Source organism: Piliocolobus tephrosceles, chromosome 13, assembly GCF_002776525.5.
Source record: "Piliocolobus tephrosceles isolate RC106 chromosome 13, ASM277652v3, whole genome shotgun sequence".
In the NCBI taxonomy this organism is placed as follows: domain Eukaryota; kingdom Metazoa; phylum Chordata; class Mammalia; order Primates; family Cercopithecidae; genus Piliocolobus; species Piliocolobus tephrosceles.
The window spans coordinates 115,862,116-115,882,720 of NC_045446.1; the positions used below are offsets into that span (position 1 = coordinate 115,862,116).

Consider the following 20,605-nt stretch of genomic DNA (forward strand, 5'->3'; position numbering starts at 1 on the left):
ATCATGTCTCCACCTAGCCTGTGGCCATGGCCCTCAGCCCCGCAGAGCCCGCTGCCTGCCGACTAGACCCGTCCACATGGGGGTCCACAGGCCCCTCGAGTGTGACACATCCAAATGAGTTACTCACCCTCTCCTCCCTCTTGTCATCGTCTCTGCACCATCAATATCCACTAACTGTCCGCCAGAAATCAGGGAGCCATCCTGGCTCCACCCTCTCCCCACTTCAAACATCTGGTCAATCATGCCTTCCTCTCAGCCTGACTCCTGCAGGTATCTTCAATCTGTGCCCATCCTCGCAGCTCCGAGCTCATTCCATAGCTCGTAAGTTTGCTTAGACTGGTGGTTCTCAACCATGGGTGATTTTTGTCTTCCCTGCCTAGGGGACATTTGACACCATCCAGAGACAGTTTCTGATGGTCACAACGAAGTGGTTGCTACTAGCGTTAAGTGGGTAGAGGCCAGGGATGCAGCTGAACACGATACAACGCACCAGGCCACCTCTGCAACCAAGAACCAAAATGGCAATAGTCCCCGGGTAAAGAAAACCTGGCTTACAACATGAAATGCTTTTCTTTCTTTTTTTTTTTAGACAGAGTCTTGCTCAGTTGCCCAGGCTGGAGTGCGGTGGCGCGATCTCGGCTCCCTGCAACCTCCACCTCCCAGGTTCACGCTGTTCCCCTGACTCAGCCTCCCAAGTAGCTGGGACTACAGGCTCCCACCACCGCACCTGGCTAATTTTTTTATATTTTTTGTAGAGACGGGATTTCACCATGTTAGGCAGGATGGTCTTGATCTCCTGACTTCGTGATCTACCTGTCTCAGCCTCCCAAAGTGCTGGGATTACAGGCGTAAGCCACCGTGCCAGGCCAACATTCAATACTTTTCTAACTGGTGTCTCTGACAATCAGGTTGGTTCCCCTTCAAGCCCCTCTCTGCTGCCTCCTGCGAGAATGCTTAGCTTACAAATGAATCTGTCTGCATGTCTCCATTTCCCAACTTCTCAGCATAGTTTACAAAGCTCCCTAAGATCTGGCCCTGCCCACCTCTCCAGACCCACCTTCCATTTCCTCTTTTAGTCCATGCTCCAGCAGTACCAGATAGTCTGGCATTCTCTGAGTAAATCATGCTCTTCCATACCTCTGGGCCTCTGGTCTCAAATGACCCTTTCCAGGGTCCATCCCGCTGTGTCCACTGTTTGCATCGTGTCAGAGCTTACTTAGTCTTTCAAGACTCAGCCTGAATATCATTTCCTGGACAAAGCCTTCTCTTGGCTATGCTTCTACCACAATTTGTATGTATTCTCATGTCTACCTCTCACATTTCTGTTTCTGCAATCTTCTTGAGGTCACAGATGTGACTTTATTTATCTTTACAGACCCAATGCATAGCGCCCTGTCTGGTGAGTGAATGCACACAGGAAGAAAGCTTTGCCAAAATTTGCACACCTTGTTGCTGGATTAGGACTGGCATTCAGGTCTCTGGACTTCCAAGCTATGCTCACCTCATCAGACCTGATGCCTCTAAGTAGGTCAGTTTTAGGTCCTGAGCTACTTGATCCATCTGGCTCCCAGTTAGAGAAGCACAAGAAATTAATCACACATGGTGGCTGCTGCCTCCATAAGTGCTTCCATTTATTCACAAGCTGAAAGACAAGAGCTTGGCCCCCCAGCGTATGCTGGATCAAAAGCAAGGAACAAAAAGGATTGCAAAAGAAAGTTGCAGGAAACAGTAGCTACTTTGATGCAGGCAGCTCTTTGAGGAAGCAACTGAGGACTGTGTCCCCAGCAGCGAAGACAGAGAGAAGTCACTGCCAGAGGGTGAAGGAAATCGCTGCAGGAAGGGTGGGACCTCACTAGCTTCTCTGCCGGTTTCCAGCGAGTGCCAGGAATGGGGGAGGGGTGTCTCATTAATCTCACCTCCTTGCTGCTCTGCCTAGGGTCTTTACAATCTGCTCCATTTGGAGACTAAGGGTTCCTACAGGAATGGCAATCTGAGCCAGAGATTTAGGAAGGAGGTTTATAAGTAATGGCTAGAGTGATAGAGTAATTAATAGGAAACTATTATTAACAATACAATGATTTCATAATGATTCCACAATTTATAATATAAATGTATACATAATTTGATGAATTAATTGTATTGAGCCCAAGGATGCAGGAATGCCCAGATCCTGTCCTTGAAATAGCCACCCCTTCTCATGAGGACCCCTCAGAAAATATAAGCACACAAAGAAAGGAAAGCAAAGCAATGCTTCATTGTTAGCTGGACTTGTGATCAAAACCCTCACTCTCTGGTCAGCGGACTAGGTGACATTTTCCACTAAGCAAGTTAGGACTAAGCAGCTCATAACAACAGCCAATCCAGTGCACCAGCTAGCCTCGGGAAAGTGTAGTCAGCTGCAGAGACAGAGAGTTACTGTTTCCTTCGAATTCCTGTTCTCTGGAGTTGACTTGGGCAGCCTGGCTCTGAACCAGGACACCATCTCCGGGTTGGCAGCCGTCTGAGAAAACATAGAGAGAAGACACTTTGAGGAAGGCAACCTTGTAATGCTGAGAGGAAGCTTGTGCTCAAGGAGACTCCGAGGAGAATTTGGATCTAACCCCAAGGCACTGCAGAGTGGAAAAGGCCATTGGGAACCCCTTGCCTTACCAGAAAACCAAGCAAAGGAGACGATAGCAAGAGACTGGACTGAAGTTAAAGAATAACGCTTAAGTGTTTTGTTTGGTACTCAAGGGGCTTGCCTTCCCATTGTATTCACAGATACTGCAAAAGACTTTGGTGAAATGCCATGTGGAAGGAGGAGGATTGGTTCCCATTGTGAATATTGAAAAAATGAGTCCTGGGGTTCTGAAGGCAGCTTGAGATATTTTGAGCATTTCACCTCTGAAGTAAGAGTGCAACCCTCCAATTCAAAAGTGTAATTTCTAGTCCCTTTGTTGAAAAGTCAGTTATGAAACTTTACAGTTTCACTTTTGGCTTTGGGCTGAACTTTTCAGAGCCTTTAAGGCCAGGTGGGTAAGTATTTTTAGAGATGGTAATGAGGCCTGGGGGCTATGCACACAGCTGGAGCTCAGCAGGTGTCTCTGAGGAGAAGGATAAGGACCTCAGTCATGGTCAAGACCCCTCTCCGGATGGCTTCTCATCCCTCAGACCCACAAGAGAGGTGCATCGTAAGCTCAAGACACCTGAGACACCTTAATCCTCTTCCCCAGCCCCCTGGCTGTCCCTTGAAGGGATGCAATGCGCTGGGGAGATGAAATCAGTTTGCATCTTAGGAAGGATATGGATTGTTTTTTTTCTTTCTCTGAGCTGTCACTTGCTATAAAAACGATCATTGATATTCAGCCATTATACTTCCATAATCATTAATATTCTTAAAAGGCTCTTGGAAACACATTTATACAAGGCTACACGATCAGTTCCTACATTTACTTTCAATTTAAATAACAGTTTTAGCCAGGGTTTTGATGTGCTGTTTACTTTAATTACCATTCTGCCCCTTTCTATGTCTTGACACAGTGTCATTTAATATTTTATGAATTTCCCTTAGCTCTTTTTTCCCTGATATGTGTGATTCGAATGGGTTGCTGCTTTTTTTTTTTTTTTTTTTAAACTTGTAGTTTTAACTTTTCTGAGACTTGCTGTAAACAAGATGTGGCATGCTTATGGATTCTCTTCCCCCAGTGATAATGGGAGGGAATAAATAAAACAGCAAACAGCTGCTTTACCCAGATGGCACAAGGATGCCAGGGGGTTCTGGCCCTGCTGCAGGCACAGAGTGACAAGCCAGCAACTTCAGGTGAAGTGGGAAGCAGCCCAGAAGAGGTCAGTGTCCGCCTCTCAAGGTGTGGGCCATCAGCATGAGGATCACCTGGGAGCCCCACTCCAGAACCACTGAGGCAGAAGCTGCATTAGAACAAGATCCCGAGGTGGTTGGTTTGAACACTGGAGTTTGGGAAGCACTGCACTAACGGAAGTCCATCAGTGGATCTGAAGAAAATAGGCGTTTCTCAGCTGTTTTCTCCCAAGTCCCAGGCTTTCATCAGAAAAAAGCTCAACTTTTGGGATCTCTGGCAGGTTCTTGGGGTCATTTATAAATAAGTGCTATACTTTAAACACTGTGTTCATGATCTGTTTTTTCAGTGATCCATTTGTTTACTTAAGAAATATATGGCAAAGTGTGGTGGCTCATGCATGTAATCCCAGCACTTTGGGTGGCCGAGGCGAGTGGATCACCTGAAGTCGGGAGTTTGAGACCAGCCTGACCAACATGGATAAACCCTGTCTCTACTAAAAATACAAAAATTAGCCAGGCGTGGTGGCGCATGCCTGTAATCCCAGATACTCAGAAGGCTGAGGCAGGAGAATCTCTTGAACCCAGGAGGCAGAGGTTGCAGTGAGCCGAGATCATGCCATTATACTCCAGCCTGGGCAACAAGAGCAAAACTCTGTCTCACAAAAAAAAAAAAAAAAAAAAAAAAGAAAGAAATTTAGTATTTTATGTACTAGGAACTACAGAAAGTCATAAAGGAGACCGTGCAATATGGTCGGTAACAGAGTGTATCAAAGTGCTAAGGAATCACAGTGGTGGAGACTGATGAGCAGGTCAGAGAAGTTTTGTTGGAAGGGTACTTTCTGAACAATTCTTGAAGGATGCATGGGAGTTAGGGGTGGTTGGGGAGGACAGTGTTAATTGCGGCAGGATGGGGTTGGTGGTTGGAACGGTGCTGTCTTCTGGTCCAGCTGCGCCTGGCTCCAGCCAAGGGCAGGGCCAATGTGTACCGCCTGCAGCAAGCATAGCAGTTTGGCAGGGAGGCTCATAACGGGACGTTTACCCATCCTCAGAAAGCAAGGGCTTTCCTGTGGGACCATTGTTGGCTCCTGCCCTACAGAGGAACATGCACTGGAACTCGGGGCTAGGAGGTTACATGCAAACTCAGTTCTACCAATTGCTAGTTGGGGCCTTTGATGACACCTTTTATGTCTCTGTAAAAGTCATAAAATGTGCTTCTGTGAGGGCTAGATGAGATAAAACCCATGACACAGACTGGCAGTCAGTAGTAACATTAGCTGGGTCTGAACATGAATCTGAGGTTGACGAGTATGGGAAGGAATAATAGCAAAGATAAGGAGAAGAATAAGCCCACGAAAGCATCTCTGGGATCCTAGAACAACAGAGACCGATGCATGACCAACTGGGGAGAGAAAGAGAGCTTCCACTGGCCCAATTCCCGCCTCCTCCACCTACTCTTTGTTGACACTTAATATAGAAACTAGGCCTGTAACTGGCAACAGATCAATACTTCAACTGAAGAATAAAAATTCTCATGGGACAGGCCAGACCAGGGATATGATCTCAATAATGTGCGTCGGGGAATTGGGGCTTATTGGAAAACGTGGCTTTGGAGGTAACAGGCAGCTGTCAGGCCCCAGAAAATGGGAAAGAAGTGGATATCAAAATCTGTAACTCTGGTTTAAGGACAGACATTATTTCCTTGTCTCTTTCTGTAGGAACTGAAGTAAATTGCCCTTTAGGCAGAACCAAACCAAAGAGGAGACATAAACTCATTTTTGAGTGAGCAAATCCAGCTAAAAATGACATTCCCATTGCTTCCTTTCTCAGATAAGGCATTTATTATGGGTAACAGATGAATGGATAATCTTCATTTAATGGCAAAGATAAGGGGGATCCTTCCTGATACTGAAGGTACAAAATAAACATCCCGGTATTTCCAGACTCCCACCTTCCAGGCACTGGCAATTCAGCAGAGGTCTGGGTTTATTCTCTGGTCATCACTGCATTTATGAATCTTCAATTAGTCCTGACTTAGCTTGAGAGTTTTTATAAAACTGCCCAGCGTAGTGCCTAGCAGAGGGTACATGTTGCATACGTGTGTTAGTTTCTTTCTGTTTGTTAGTTTCTTTCTGCTGTGGGCTACCTTGCGTTTGTGAGGATTTGGTCACAAGAGGGATTGTCTAGAGAGAGCAGATGGTCTGATTGACTTTCAGTTGTAGTCACAGCAACAATAGCACCATTTATAGGGCCATACACTTTATGCCAGAGGTTTTACACACATTTCCTCATTTAATACTCCAATGAACCCTGTGAAATGGACACTATCACCTCCATTTTGCAGATAAGTAAACTGAGGCTCATGGCAGTGAAATCCTTTGACGAGTCACACAAAGCTAAAATGTAGATGCCAGAGCCAGGGTTTGATGAGAGGTCCCCGTGACATTTCAAACCAAGCTGTTTTTGGTGTTCATATCACTTTCTAAACAGAGAACTGGAGAGGTGGAAGGACCCTCAGAGATCATCTGGGCTGGTGGTTCTCACCTGGGGGGACATTTGAGAACATCTGAAGATTTTTTTGGTTGCTACGACTAAGTGGGGGAGTAGGGGTGCCCCAGAGGATGCTGGGGATCACCATACATCCCCACGGTCCTCCCCTACCCTGTGCTGCCCAGGAAGAAGAGCTCAAAGGGAGTGCCCCAGACTGGCCGTCGCAAGCATGGTGTGAAAAGGTCCTGCTTAGTTTTCCAGGGAGCCAGCAATTGCTTACATCAGAAAACTTTGTTCTCAGGAGCAGTGCCCTTATTTAGATTTCAAGGAAAAATAAAAACAGCTAAAGTTTTCTCAAATAGTGAGTTTCCCAATTTGCTCCCGTTGGCAATTTTCTAATGTAGATTCAGTGGAATCTGGGTGAGAGGGTGCTGCTGAGTGGGGATGTGCTTACCAAGGGGAAAATGAATGTGTCCCCTGATTGGAGGCCAGCTTGCCCGACAACTGTGACTGTCAGCACACAGGGCTGGGGCCCTGGCCTCGGGAAGGGAGTGGGGAGGAGCAGGGATGGGGCCTGGGGCTCAGGAAGGGGGTAAGGAGGAGCAGGGATGCACCTTCAGGGCAGAAAGGGTGCTGGTGGAGCCCAGCTCCAAAGCACAGAGAGGGCACAGTGGGCAGGGAGAGGGCAGAGGAGGGAGTGAACTGTCCCCCTCCTCTGTCATGCCTGCATCACTGCCCAGGTCCTGGGGGCCTAGGGAAGGAGTGGAGGGGAGAAACGAAAGTTTCCTAAGTCACACTGCCCCATGGATTCTGGGGAAGGATCTGGGCAAATCTGCAGCAGCTCCGAGTCTCAGTTTCTTTCCCTGCTGGTAGGACGATGGCAGTAATACCCGTGATGGATAAAGTGAGAGACTCCTGGGACACACAGCACGTGCCTGCTTCTTCCCCAGCTCGGAATCCTCCAGTAGAGGGGGACATTTTCAGACACAGTGAGCTAGAGGAGGCTTTTTTCAGTTTCTTAATTCTAAATGTTTAATTACTCTAGGCACCTAATAGTTGTATATATTTATGGGGTACCTGTGATGTTTTGACACAACTGTACAATATGTAATGGTCAAATCGGGATAACTGGTATCCATCAACTCAAGCATTTATTATTTCTTTGTGTTAGAAACATTCCAATTCTACTCTTTTAGTTCTTTTAAAATATGCCATAAAATACTGTTAACTACAGTCACCCTGTGGTACTACTGAATATTAGATCTTATTTTCCTATTTAACTGTATTTTTGTCCTCATTAACCGTCCCACTTTATCCCTCCCTTCCCACTACCCTTCCCAGCTGCTAGTAACATCATTCTCCTTAGTGAGGGTTGCTGTTTGCAGAATGTTGGCCAGGGCAGGAGAACGTAAATACACGAGTGTACCTAGACCTTCCGATACGCCAGCAGCCAAGCATGTGCCACCAACACCTAAGCCCAGGAACTAAATCCAACGCATTTTCATTCATAGAGGAATGAAATTCATTAATTAACTTTGAATTAATCATAGGGGAGAAGCCTCCAACAGCCCCTGTCACCCCCTCCACCCCTGTCTCGCCTTATCTGGTCCTTTTCCTTTGAGCAGGTGAGTGATCTCTTGATTCCTCGCTCCAAGATTCCCAGCCATGGGCCACAGCTGGAAGTGGGTTTCACAGAAGGTCCCGGGCTGGCCTCACCTGACATGCCCTGTGTGTACCTCACTTGGGTCCTCAGTGTCAAAGGCAGGACTGTGTGTGACGCGGGGTTTCCACAGAGCACTAATGGAGTCCGTTAGTATTCAGACCAAGTTTCCTATTTTTTTTTTTTTTCCCCTAAGAGTGCAACATTGTGGTTCAATATTTGCTGTGTGGTAATTAATAGCACTTAATCTGTAGATCTGGAGCTGGTTTCTCATCTGCTGAGAATGAGGTTACCATAGCCACCCCGCGTTTGGCTCCTTCACTCCTTTTCCCTTCCCAGAAATGTCCTTTTGTGTTTTTCTCAGCCCTAGGAGGGCTCAGGACAAGAAGGCTAAAAGCACCCAGAGAGATTTGCTGCTGCATTAGCAGGCAGCCACCTGAAAGAAAAGTTTATGAAGACAAAGAAGAAATGGACTTCCACCCACCTCAGAGGCCTGATGTGGTGTCAGACAAGACATCCTCACAGGCGGAGGGGCCTCTGACTCTTCCACATAGGGTCCTCAACAAAGCACCTTCAGTTATCAAACTATGATGTTTTGACTGCGTACTGTGTTCCAGGTGGCTCAGATAGGTATTTTGTCGAATTCTCATAACACTACAACTATCTTGAAAGGCAGGTATATATGATACAAATGGTACAAATGAAGAAACTGGCTTTCAGAGAGACCAAGTAACTTGCTCAAGGCCACACAGCTAGAAATTAGCAGAAAGAAAACTCCAATCCAAAGTCAAACCCTTCCCCCGTTCCATGCTGTTGTTGAAGATGTGAATTCCACTGTGTGAATTTCTAGGCTTCTGCGTATGACTTGCCCACAGAGCATTAGGTGACACGTATAGTGTTAATTTGACTGCATTTTGGCATGGTTATGCGGCTTCTCTGCAAATCGTTTCATCTTCCTCTGCCCCAACACCTTTGTGTAGGAGGCTGGGTAGACGTCACTAAATTACTTTCACTTTATAGATAGAGACACTGAGGCCCTGAGACATGGAGGGATCTGGGTAAAGCGAAACAGCTCTTGAGTAGTATTTGCTCTGTCGGTCAGTGTGTCAGGTGCAGGTAGCATCACGTGCCCTACCTGGGTCTTAAGGAATGATGAGATCCAGGCAGCTGGTGCTGACAGTGGCCTCTGCATACTCTTCCTGAAGGTATCTCACCTGCCTTTGTTTGACAGCATGTTAGCAACGTCTGTAATTTGGGCAGGAGTGAGGAGAAGGAAACCACAGTTAAGGTGTGTGTGTGGAGTGCTCTGCAGGCAAACCAGCCCACAAGGGATGCTCTGGTCACCGGTGTGGATGATGACAAACACCTGAAGGAGAACCGTAGCCAACACTGCAAATCAGGCAGCATGTATCAGAGTTTAAAAACCTCAGGGAGTTTTGGGCCAGCCAATAAAATGTGCTCCATTTTGCCAGAGCTGAGGGGACTGGGCAAGAAGGAGCACTTAGAATTTTGACACTGCACTTTGATCAGTTTGACGGGTTTAGTATTATAGAAATATTTCATTGTTTCAGCAGAGACGAGGAAATCTAATCATCCATCCAGCTGCACTCTGAATTTGCCATGATTCGCTGGAAGAGGGGGTGTGTGGGGGGGGGGGGGCAGAGAAAGAAAGAAACAACTGATTTAAAATGCAGTTTAACCTGAGGTAATTTGGCCCATTCAAATTGTGTTTTTTTCTTCCCTCCTTTTTTTTATTTAAGTCATTGCTGTATTTTCAAGATATTATTTTTCAAAGGTGGCATCTAATTATGTTTTCTCTCCACATTCATTTTGAGCAGGTAATAAAGGCTCAAGATGGGGGAGTTCTACAGTGATTAATGGAAGAAAATGTAGATGGGGCTGAATTGAAGCAACAGTGTAAAATATGATTTTATAAACAGGATAGAAAGAAATTAAAGTGCTCCATTGCTAAACTCAGTGGAGATGGTATTCATTGTGTGTTGGGTGCTGCAGTAGTGGTCTGGAATCTGTCTGGAGAAAAGTCTTCCTGGATATACCAGATCAGCCTTTGGTGGTCACTAGGTCCTCTGACTTGGGTGTGACACAAAAGCCCCCCACTTACAGATCCCTCTCCTACCCAGGAGATATGTTGCTTATATTTGTGATATATTCCAGTGGGCAAAGCATTGCTCTATCCCAGCATCCCCTTTTATCTTCAGAGGGAAGGCCAGTAAGTTTATAATCCCTTAGTCTGATTATGGCTCCAAGGAGGAGGGGCTGGTAGAGGGGCCCTAGTAGGGTGTCTTGATGGGACACAGGGGATGGGGCTAGGGACAGGGAGCACAAAAATGGCCTGAAAGACAAATTTAGAAAAATTTTTATTTTTGCATTGCTGGGCTAAAATATATCCTTTTCTTCTTGGGAGCTGAGAGGGTAATCCTTGTTAGATTTACCTTAGAATGAGGTCATGCTTCTTGGAAACAGCCACTCACTGAGAAAGAAGATATCCACTGTTCCATGAGAGACCCCATGGTAGAGTGAGTGACAAGGTTCTTGGAAATATCATCAGATAGTGCCTACTTTGGGGCTGAGTGAGAATAGGAAAGTGGCAGAACAGGGAAAACATTTCACCACAAGGAGCTCATTCCTGCAGACCCTGAATGGAAAACCAGCTCTTGGCATTATATAACACAGGCCAACTTTCTCTTCCTAACAACAGGAAGAGGCAATTTGGGTCAAAGACAGACCCTCCTTTCCTATGCAGAGGCCTCTTGTCACTTTGCTAATTTCTTTGTTTGTGCTTCACCTTCTGTTCTCCATTTTCACTTTTCCCATCCCACTGGAGCACAGATCCAAGTTTTCATCCAGATGCCCATAATGCTGCTCACCCATCACCTACTTGTGATATGGATATTAATATGCATATAATTTTAATGATACAGTCTTCATGGTCTTTCAATCCCCTTATTTAATATTTTTGTGTTTGTTCATAGTCTGTTGGCTCCTGTGGGGCCAGCACAACAACTCTTGCAGGGCTCTGTAGTTCATATGGAGCCAGATACTGAACTCCACCCTTCAGATATCCTATGCCCATGTGTTGAGGGTGACAAGGAATGATTTCTTCCATCTAACCAGAGTTCAACAAATGCATCTTGATCTTCAAAGAAAACACCTGAGAGTCCACAACAGGGGACATAGGATGAATGGGAACTGCATAGGAGAGTTTAAAAGGCAGATAGGGGAATATGTGTTGAAAAGGGGTACTTGGCAACAAATCAAACTCTTATGCATAGAAAGGAGAGACCCCTAAGTGGAGAGGATGTGAAAAATTCAGATTGTGGGGCTTCGCTCTTGGAGATTGTAATTCAGTAGGTCAGGGTTAGAAGTCCAGAATCTTCTCCTCAGGCAATTCTAATGCAGCTAACATTTGGGAACCACTGAGGTCTTGGATGGCTCCCAAATGAAGAAACTGAAGCCTAGGAAAATTCAATGGCTCATCTAATGCCATCCGGCTAGGTAATAGGGGAGGAGTGAGACTACCATTCCGTTGTTCTCTCCATTCACCTTAATTCCACCACTTAGCATTTCACTAGTAGAGAAGGACTGTTGGTCTGGGGGTACCAGGAGGTTGAATGGAGGACGCTTGTGTTAAGAAGGGAGAACTATTTAGAACACATGTGAAACTCTATTTACACCAAGCTTTAAATTGAACTTCCCATTTCCCAGTTTCAGCTTCCAGAATGCAACCTTAATCTAGTTCATTTGCATAAGCTTTAAAATAAGCCTTTAGAACAAATGTAAATGGATCTTCAAAGAACAATATTATGATGGGTTCAGTGTAAATGACTCAAAAACATATGGATGGCATTTCTTGAGGATTTCCCAGAGAGTCTTGCTGTCTGTCTGTATGCAAGGGAAGTTTATTATCAAAGCAAAACTAGGGGTTGGGAGAAGTATGATATTCTTAAGATAGTGTATCCTAACCTGTCTGTGGTTCTAATTTATTTTCATGCCTCAGTGAGCTGGACTGATAACATAGAATGGCCAACATGAAGCAGAAGTCAATCTCTTCATCAGGCTGAACGTGGCTCACAGAAGCATCTGACACCCCAGGTCATAGGACACACGACATAGATCTCAGAACTGAAAAGAACAAGAGATTTTCTCATAAAGCTCACCTCACCATGGTCATGAGGAAACCAAGGTTCAGAGAGGGCAAGTGACTTGTCAAGGTCACATAGCCAGTACATGGTTGAATTGGGATATCAGCCTAGGTATGTCTAACTCCAAATTTTATTTTCTCTTGAATATATCACCTAGCAGCTAAGAAATCAGCAGACAGTGGGCTTTAGAACCAGACAGGCAAACACAGCTTCAGGGCGAGGTTAGGCAGCTAGAACTTTATTGATCAACAACTTTGCCACATCACTGGCACATTGGTTGCTGGGCAACGTGGCTCCTCTCCGAAAAGGCAAGAAAAAGGTTCTGAAGATGATGGATCTGCATTAAGCAAAACCCAATAACCAGGCACTTTCAGGTCAAAAACTTGGTTTGCTGTGGTTTGGAGTTTCTAGGTCAGCTGCCCAGAGGCTGTCCTCTGCTCAGCTTATCTGAGATGAGGCCATCAGTAAGGACCTCCTCAGAGACAAGAGACAGGAAAACCAATTTAATATCCCCTTAGACAGGGCAGATGGAGATATGGGCTTGTTTTCTACCCAATGTTAGTACTGTATCTTATCTTACAGCTAGGTTGAAATTAGAGGAATTGGCAAAACAAACAAACAAACAAAAAAACAAAACAGCACAAAGAGATGACTTGGGAATAGGAGGTGGGTGTTGCTAAACAGGGGCAAGTCATTTACTACTATGGGCCTCAGTTTCCCCATTTATAGAATGGTGAGCCTGGGCTAGCTTCATGTTAGTCTATCAACAGGTGCTGGCTGGCTATAATAATCACCTGGAATGTTTGTTAACCTAGAGACTCTAAGGCCGCAATTTCAGCTATTCTGATTTAGGTTTGACATGATACTCAACAATAATTTCATCCATGCTATCAGAGGTATTTACTACATGTCCAGGAGATGTTCTGGGCTCTGTGTTAGGTACTGGGGATATAATTGTGAATGCATATTGAATGCAAAGCACTGTATAAGGCAAATGGGGTATTTAAATCTTTGAAGGAGAATTCTTGTTGGATGAATGGCAGTGTAATATTACATACATGAGATTTAGTCAGAATTGGATTTGAATCTTTACTCTTCTACTTACTAGCTGTGTGACCTTATTTATGCAATTTACTTAACCTCTTTGATCTCATGTATAATATGAGGATATGATTACAGTACCTACTTTGTAAGATGGTTGATGATTACATGAGATAATCTGGCTGAGTTGCTCAGATTCCTGGAACACAGTCAAGGCTCACCAACGGCAAATATGCACAGATTCCTGGGGTTTTAGGAGCTTGTAGGAATGTGTGCAGTATGTATAAGAGTGTGTGTGAGACCCACATCATGCATGCATATACAGTGTGTACGTTTCTCAGAATGAATTTAGTGATGGGGAGACTACTTCTGCATTTCTGCTTGGTTTCATCAGGATAGCCTCATGGAAGAGATGACATTAGATTTGGGCCTTAGCAATGGGCAGAATTTTGATCAGCAGCAATGAAGAGGAGCAGAAAATGTTCCAGAAATTGGGGTACTAGCTAAGGGGCAGAGAGCCCAGGAAGGTGGAGCTGTGCTTGGGAAAGTGGTGGACAGACCATTCGTGGAAGGCTGGCCAATGGCAGAAGGGCCTTGGGTGCTGATCAAGGGACAAAATAGACATTGATTTCTCTTTTGAAACACACGACTTTTTTTTTTTTTTTTTTTTTTAAATGAGTGGAAAGCCTTTGATAAGCATTTGTTGAATTAATGACTGAGATGTTGAGCAGGTGAACAGCCTTTTCTGGAAAGTTCACCTGGAGGAGGTGTGCTGACCAGAGAGGATGAAAGGGAGGCTGGAGGCAGGGAGGTCAGGACTGCCATACTGTCCCAGACATGCAGAACAGGCTGCTGGACTAGACGGGGACAAGGAAATAGAGAGGTGGGGCCAGTGCGAAATGTATCCTGATGGAAGCAGCACGAAGTCGTGGAGACTGATCAGGAAGCAGGTGTGGAAAGAAGCAGCAGAGACCTCAGTTTTCAAAGTGTGTATCTGGAACAATACAGAAGAGACAGGGCCACTAAATGGGGCTGAGGAAAAGCACTCAGAGCCGTTCCAAGTTGAGCCAGGGCTCCCTGTTCTGTGCCCCATGGTGCCAGCAATAGTGTCTTATAGAAACTAAGGACCCGATGAACAGTAGTCATATCACTATTCTTTATAATACTCATGCCAGTGTCAATGTTTTGACTGCTGCCTTCCCTGCTAGAATACAGGCTTCATGAGGCAGGTGCTGTGTCTGCCCTGTTGCTTGCTCTGTCCCTGACACATAAAATTGTGTCTGCCACATATAAGTGCTAAAAAAAAAAAAAAAAAAAAAAGGTGGGAAAAGTAGCTGAGAACTGGTTTACTGAGGAAAGAAGCTGACTCACTTTGAGACACATTAGGTTGAAGGTGATGGGAACTGTCTTGCTGGAAGTGTCCGCTGGGCAGTTGCATATTCTGGTTAGAGGTCCAGTTTCAAGGAGACCCTGGTCACCACTGGGCACTTCCTTCCATGCCAGGTATCACCTCCCTGGGGCCCTTCCCTTGAGAGGATCTCATGGGACCTCCTTCCAAATCCATCCCTACTCTCCCAGCCACACATACTGGTTTCTCCCCTGAAGGCTCTGAATTTGAGCTGTGATGATATCTCTGTGATACAAGATAGCCTCTTTTGCCTAAAGAAAACCACTCTGAAATTGTAGGCTTTCAAATGAAGCTTTGTAGTACACCCTACAGCAATTCAAAACGGGGTGGAGGGAGGGGGGAGAAGTCTGAACAATTGCTTAGCTCATTAAAAACAGCAGTTGGATCGCATTTCAACATCTGAAAAAAAAAAGACAAAATGGAATTTTACAATGTGGTCACATGAGCTAAGACTAGTGAAGCAAGATCAAGACAGATAAAAAAAAAAAAAAGAAAAAGAAAAAGAAAAGAAAAGAAAAGAAACAAAGCCCAAACAAAACCCCCAGATAACTGGTTGCATTACTGTGAATGCTTGGTGTGGCCACTTCCAGTGGCTCTTTGTTTCCCCTGTAAATTTAAAGATCCCGGCATGAAAGCCAAAACAGGAGATGAGGAGATAAGAAAAAAGGTATCCAGATAGTGTCAGGTGGTCTAACCACTGAGCTTCAGCCCCTTGATACTCTAGGCAAGAGCTTAGCCTGCAGTAGCTCTCCTGGATTCTTCTGGTCATTCATTGCTTAAAATGTGGGTTTCCATAACTTCACAATTCACCTCCAAGGTGTAGACTGCATGGATTCCCAAGGAAAAGAATATCTGAAAGTTCCAGAGGCCAGGCTTGGTGTTGGGTGTTTATCATTGTACAAGTCCCTCCCTGCCTTACTCCTGAAAGGGGCACACTAGTGGTCACTGTGACTAGTTGGAGCCTGCTTGGCCTCTGTAGCAACTGAAGCTGTTGGCCACCCTGCCATTCCTGAAGGATTTTTTAAAATCCCTCTTTCCTCCTTGTCACTGTTTTCTTTTGCTTTCTCTCTTGCTACTCCATCCACTTTTTGTTAGGTTTCTTTGTAGACTTCTACCCACCCTTTAAATGTTGGTGGTCCCTGAGGGTCCATAGAGATTTTCTTAATTTCGTCTACATTCCTTATTCTCTTTCACCTATCCGGCAATTTTTAAAAGAAATTTCTATGTGCCAGACACTGTCCTGGGCATTTGGGGATATGAACATGAATGATGGGCCCTTGCCTTTAATCAGCCTGTGGTTTATTAGAGGAGAAAGCATGTAAAACAAACACAACAAAGTGTGATATGTATCGTGCAAAGTGTCATGGAAGTGAGAGGAGAGCGGGGGTAACTCTGCTTGGGACTTCAGGATCAGCTTTCAGCAGGAGGTGGTAATACATTGAGACTCCCTAATTCATTTCTCTGGCCATGACCTCCCCTGTCTTCTAGCTCCACACCCGAGTTTCAGATGACTTGCCAGACATCTGTCCTAGCAGATCCTGCAGATACATCAGACTCGGTTTTCAAAATGAAACCCCAACCTCCTTGCATTGACATCGCCAGCCACCCAGTCACCCAATCTGGAACCTGAGCCTGATCCTGGTCCCCCCTCTCCCTCCCTCCCCTAACCTACACCCTGATGATAGTATCTCTGTGAAAGTTCTGACCTGCCTCTTTCTACATGACCACGAGATCTGCTCAAGTTCAGGCCCTCGTTATCTCCAACCTGGAGTATTACAAGTATTGCAACCCCTGTCCAGCTCTTTGTTCCCAAACCCCGTTGTGCTTAGGAATAACCTGCAGAGCTTATCACACACACATCCTGCAGTCACAGACAGCCTGCAGTCCCTCCCCTTGAGATTCTGGTTCAGGAGGAACAGTCTCAGGTGGCCCCAAGGGGAGTGGTTTGTGGACCTCACTGAGCATAGACAGTATCTCTCTGCTTTTAGTGTGTTCTGTTCTAATTAGTGCTGGCTACTTCCAGGGTATGTTCTGAAGCACAGACATGCTCCTGCCATGCCTTGGATTAAAAACCTCCAGTGGTTCTGAACATCTTAACCAGGCATTGAAGACCTTTCCTAAAATGACTGGAATCGCCTCAGCTGTGTAGCTCACTTGTTTTCCTTCCCCATAAATGAGCAAGTTGGCCTCATGGCATAGAGCTTGGTGCTTAGTTTCATCCCAGGCCAACAGGCCTCATACCTCTACTCTACCCTGACAAGTTGTAACCCTCAGTAAACAACACAATCAGCGTATACTTCCAAAGGTGGTTGTATGAGGATTAAATAAAATATTGGGAATAGAGCTCTTTGCTCAGTATCCAGCATAGAGTAAGGCCACCATACTGAAAGCTAGTACTGCCGTCCCATGTTCTTCCCCATTATGTCCTCTACACCCCAATTATCCCAGACCATTTACCATTCCCTGATTAAGTCATGCAGCCTCATCGCCACTACCTGGGACTGTCCTTAATTGGAAAACTCCTATTCATCCATCAAAGGCCTGCTCACATGTTACCTCTCTGCAAAGCAGTGCTCTTTGTGGTTGTGGCTGTGCTCACAGAAAAGGCGCTGTATATCCCTCTTTTGTGGTATTAGGAACCTGGTATAACTGAGAGTGCATCTCCCTTGAGCTTCTTGAGACTAGAAACTGTTTTATTTATTTTGGAATCTCAAACCTAGCAAAGTGCCTGTCACAGAACAGGCCCTCAGCACCTGTGAATGAAGGAATGAGCTAAGGGAACGTTTGTGTGCAGAGAGTCATGAGAGAACCCCTGTTCCCCTTCCTCTGCTTTGCAGAACTGTCCTTTGTAGAGGCGACTCTCAGTGGCCCTTGCCCCTTAGAGACCTCAGGTCAGCTGGAAGACTCCCCTCCAGATGGACGTTGCAGTCTTTTCCTATCCCGCAGGTCCCAGATGCGGCCTTCCCAGACTCTTTCCAGTCTGCATCTGACCCGTGCCTAGCATCGTGGCCCCCGTAAAGGGCTCTTCCATTAATAATTGCCTCCCTAGTGACTGATTTATCTGCTCCTTGAATCTGAGGAGGTTGACTTTTTAAGGTGAAAATGGCCAGTCACTGAAAAGCTGAATCATTTTTATGTTATTCCCATTCCAGTGACTTCAGAAGTGGCCCAGGGCCCATCATTTGGGGGCAAGAAGCTGCCTGGATGCTTTCTGGCCTTCTGGGTGTGCAGACAATCTCACGGTTTCACCAGCCACTTCCTTTTACTCCCTTGCCCAGGCTTCAGCGGCAGAAGACAATGTAAGTAAGCCCCAGGAAACTGTGAAAGCAATAAAAGAACTAAATGTTTTCTAGGTCACCGCCTGATCAAGTCCCCACTTAAACAATAATCTTGCCATTGCATCTGCAAAACCCCAGACTCAGGCCCCAAAAGGTTATTTCATCAATAATTCTTGAGCTTGCCTACGGCGAGAATTATTCCCAGCAGGCGTTTCAGGCCATCTCTAAACAGGCTCTGTGGAGGCGAGGCCTGGCTCCATTCGAGTGCTTAGGCAGGGACCATTAATATCGTTGAAGGGCAAGGGTGGGGCAGGAAGGGAGGGAACTGTGTGCTGTGGCAGGAAAGAAGAGGCCTCTTTGGGAAGCGGGCAGGGGCAGGAAGGCCAAGGCTGATTCAGCCTTGGTCTGGCAAGGGAAGCTGCGTTTCGTGTTAACAAGTGAGGATTAAACCAGGCCACGTGTGCCATCCAGCACTGTGATAAAAGCCTCTCTGCCCACCAAAACTGTGCACGGGATCCTTTTGTAAACTGTAGGCTTCAGTCTACCCAGACCCTAGCTACTGTGTTGTTGAAACGAGCTTCTTTGATTTACTCAGTGTATTTACCAAGCAATTTGCAAGACCAAGTAATTACTTCTCAGTTCATTGACTCATAGGTGGGAGAGCCGCTTAGGTCCTCTTATGTGACCTCCATCTAACCTTCCTGGGCCTTCCTAGACTCCTGTTCCTATCGGCTTTTCATCTCCTCTCCCACCAGTCTCCAGGTGGCAGGGGGTTGCGACCACCTCCCCTAGAGAGCCTGGGCCTCTGCCCAGTCACTTCTCTGAGTCATGAACTTTTTGCTATTGTGCTTTCCATCTCTCGCTCCAAGCTGACGGCTATGGCACCTTGTCCTCCCTGCTTTGGAGTCGGTGATGAATTCCCTCCCTTCATTTCGACTGTTTTCGTGGAGGTATTTATAGACCGTGATTGTGCTCCCTCTGAGCCGGATCCTTTCTCAACTATATAAATTTGACTCTCTCGCTCTCTCCCGATATGACTTATCTGCTAATCCCTAGAACATTTGTTGGTATTTATGTCTTGCTTGGATTTTCTACACCTTTTCTAAATTGCTCCGACTTGCGTGGTTCAAGTTACCCCATTCCTCGGTGCTCAATAAAAAGAGCCTCATCTCCCCATCCTCGCCGCTTTGCTCCTGGGGACATCAGCTGCTGAGAATCAGAAAGATCATGCATGGGGAGAGGAGGTTAACAGATGGCTCATAATTGTATTACAAGAGCATCTCCAAAGGAAATAGGATCCTTTTTCAAGTGACTTCTTTACGAAAGTCTTCTGTTTCCATTCGTTCTCCCCACCCCAGCAAAAAGTCCGTCTTAAAAAAAAAAAAAAGTCAACAATTCTTCCGAGAAGAAAATAAAAAAGTCCACTGAGTCTCTACAGGGGAAAGGAGACAAACATTAAGGGGTGGAGGTGAGGGAGGTGAAAGTGACTGCTGTGATCATTTCCGTAACCCGACTCTCATCACGTTCAGGCTGCCTGCTGAAGCTAGGAAGTCCAGAATGAGATTCGTTGACGCTCAAGGCCACGGAAGACCCTAGAGATTGTAGTCTAACTTCATTTTCTAGGTGTGGAGACAGAGTCAGGGCTGTGTAGAGAAACGAGTGCGTGTTTTGATGTCACTCATTCTGGGTTTTGAGGTCTGCTCATCTGTTTACTGGAAATAAGTGGTTCTTGATGAGGTTTCCTGACTTTACTGAACCTCAATTTAGTTTCCTCATCTGTAAAATGCAGGCTGTGCTACTTATCTGGGGGCTTTTTGTGGATGTCGAAAATAATGGATGGAATAAATAAGTGTCTTGCACATAGTAGGCACAGAATACATAATCATTGCTTCTGAGTCACAGAACAGTGAAGCCACTTGCCTCAAGCCACTTTGTCAAGCCTGGGGCCAGAACTTGGGGCCTTTATTTCTCAGTTCGGGACTTCTACTACGGTACCTCCTCCTCCATAGCCACCCCATTGAACATGTTTCTGTTCTTTGAAGGTGGCATGAGGACATTCTCAACTATGGCACTCTCGCTGTAAATATGTTAGATGCTCCTGCGTGTCGGTGCTCAAAGCCCACAGTGAAGCTTCAAGTGAGGTCAGCCAGAGAGGAACACTCTTACCCTCTTTCGAAACAGAAGGCACTGGAGACGTTTGGCTGAGAAACTTAAGAATGTAGTATAAACTTATCAGTGAATGTAGCAGCTAGGCCTTTTTTAGGGCAACTGGGCTGGGCCAGGGTCACTAGCCTAAGCTGGAATGGAAAAGCTTCTACAGAACTTTTTACTGGGAAAGAATCAATCTGTGTTGCCAATCATTCTGCTGTGTGATTTACAAATGCCATCTAATTTAGTGGTTCCCCAGCTCCCAGTTCTGACACCAGAAAGTAGGTGTAATGTTTTTTATTTTATAGGTAAGGAAGCTGAGACCTAGCTCTATCACATGGATTGTCCAAGCTAACATTTGAACTCAGGTCCTCGGTGACTGATGCTCAGATATTCTTTCCATTTTCATGAGTGCTAATAAAACACATGATGGTTGTCACTCTAGGGATGGCTTTGATTTACAGGGCACCCCTCCCTAAGGTGTTAAACACATTTATAGATTTTTATAAATCCAATTAAGTTTATTATCTTAATATGATCTTGTCTAATTTCTCTATATGGATGTGTACATGTGTGATTTGGACAGGAAAATCAATTTAGATGATTTGGACCAAATTTATTTTA

At 45.5% G+C, this 20,605-nt stretch overlaps 1 protein-coding gene across 1 annotated transcript in view; it reads left to right on the forward strand.

Annotated features, from left to right (window-relative positions):
* Positions 1–20,605, forward strand: part of LOC111540319 — a 50,090-nt gene that overhangs the window by 18,210 nt on the left and 11,275 nt on the right. The window contains exon 2 of the mRNA XM_023208613.2: positions 17,708–17,854. Within this exon, the coding sequence (XP_023064381.1) occupies positions 17,708–17,854 (147 nt within the window). The remainder of the gene's footprint in view (positions 1–17,707; positions 17,855–20,605) is intronic.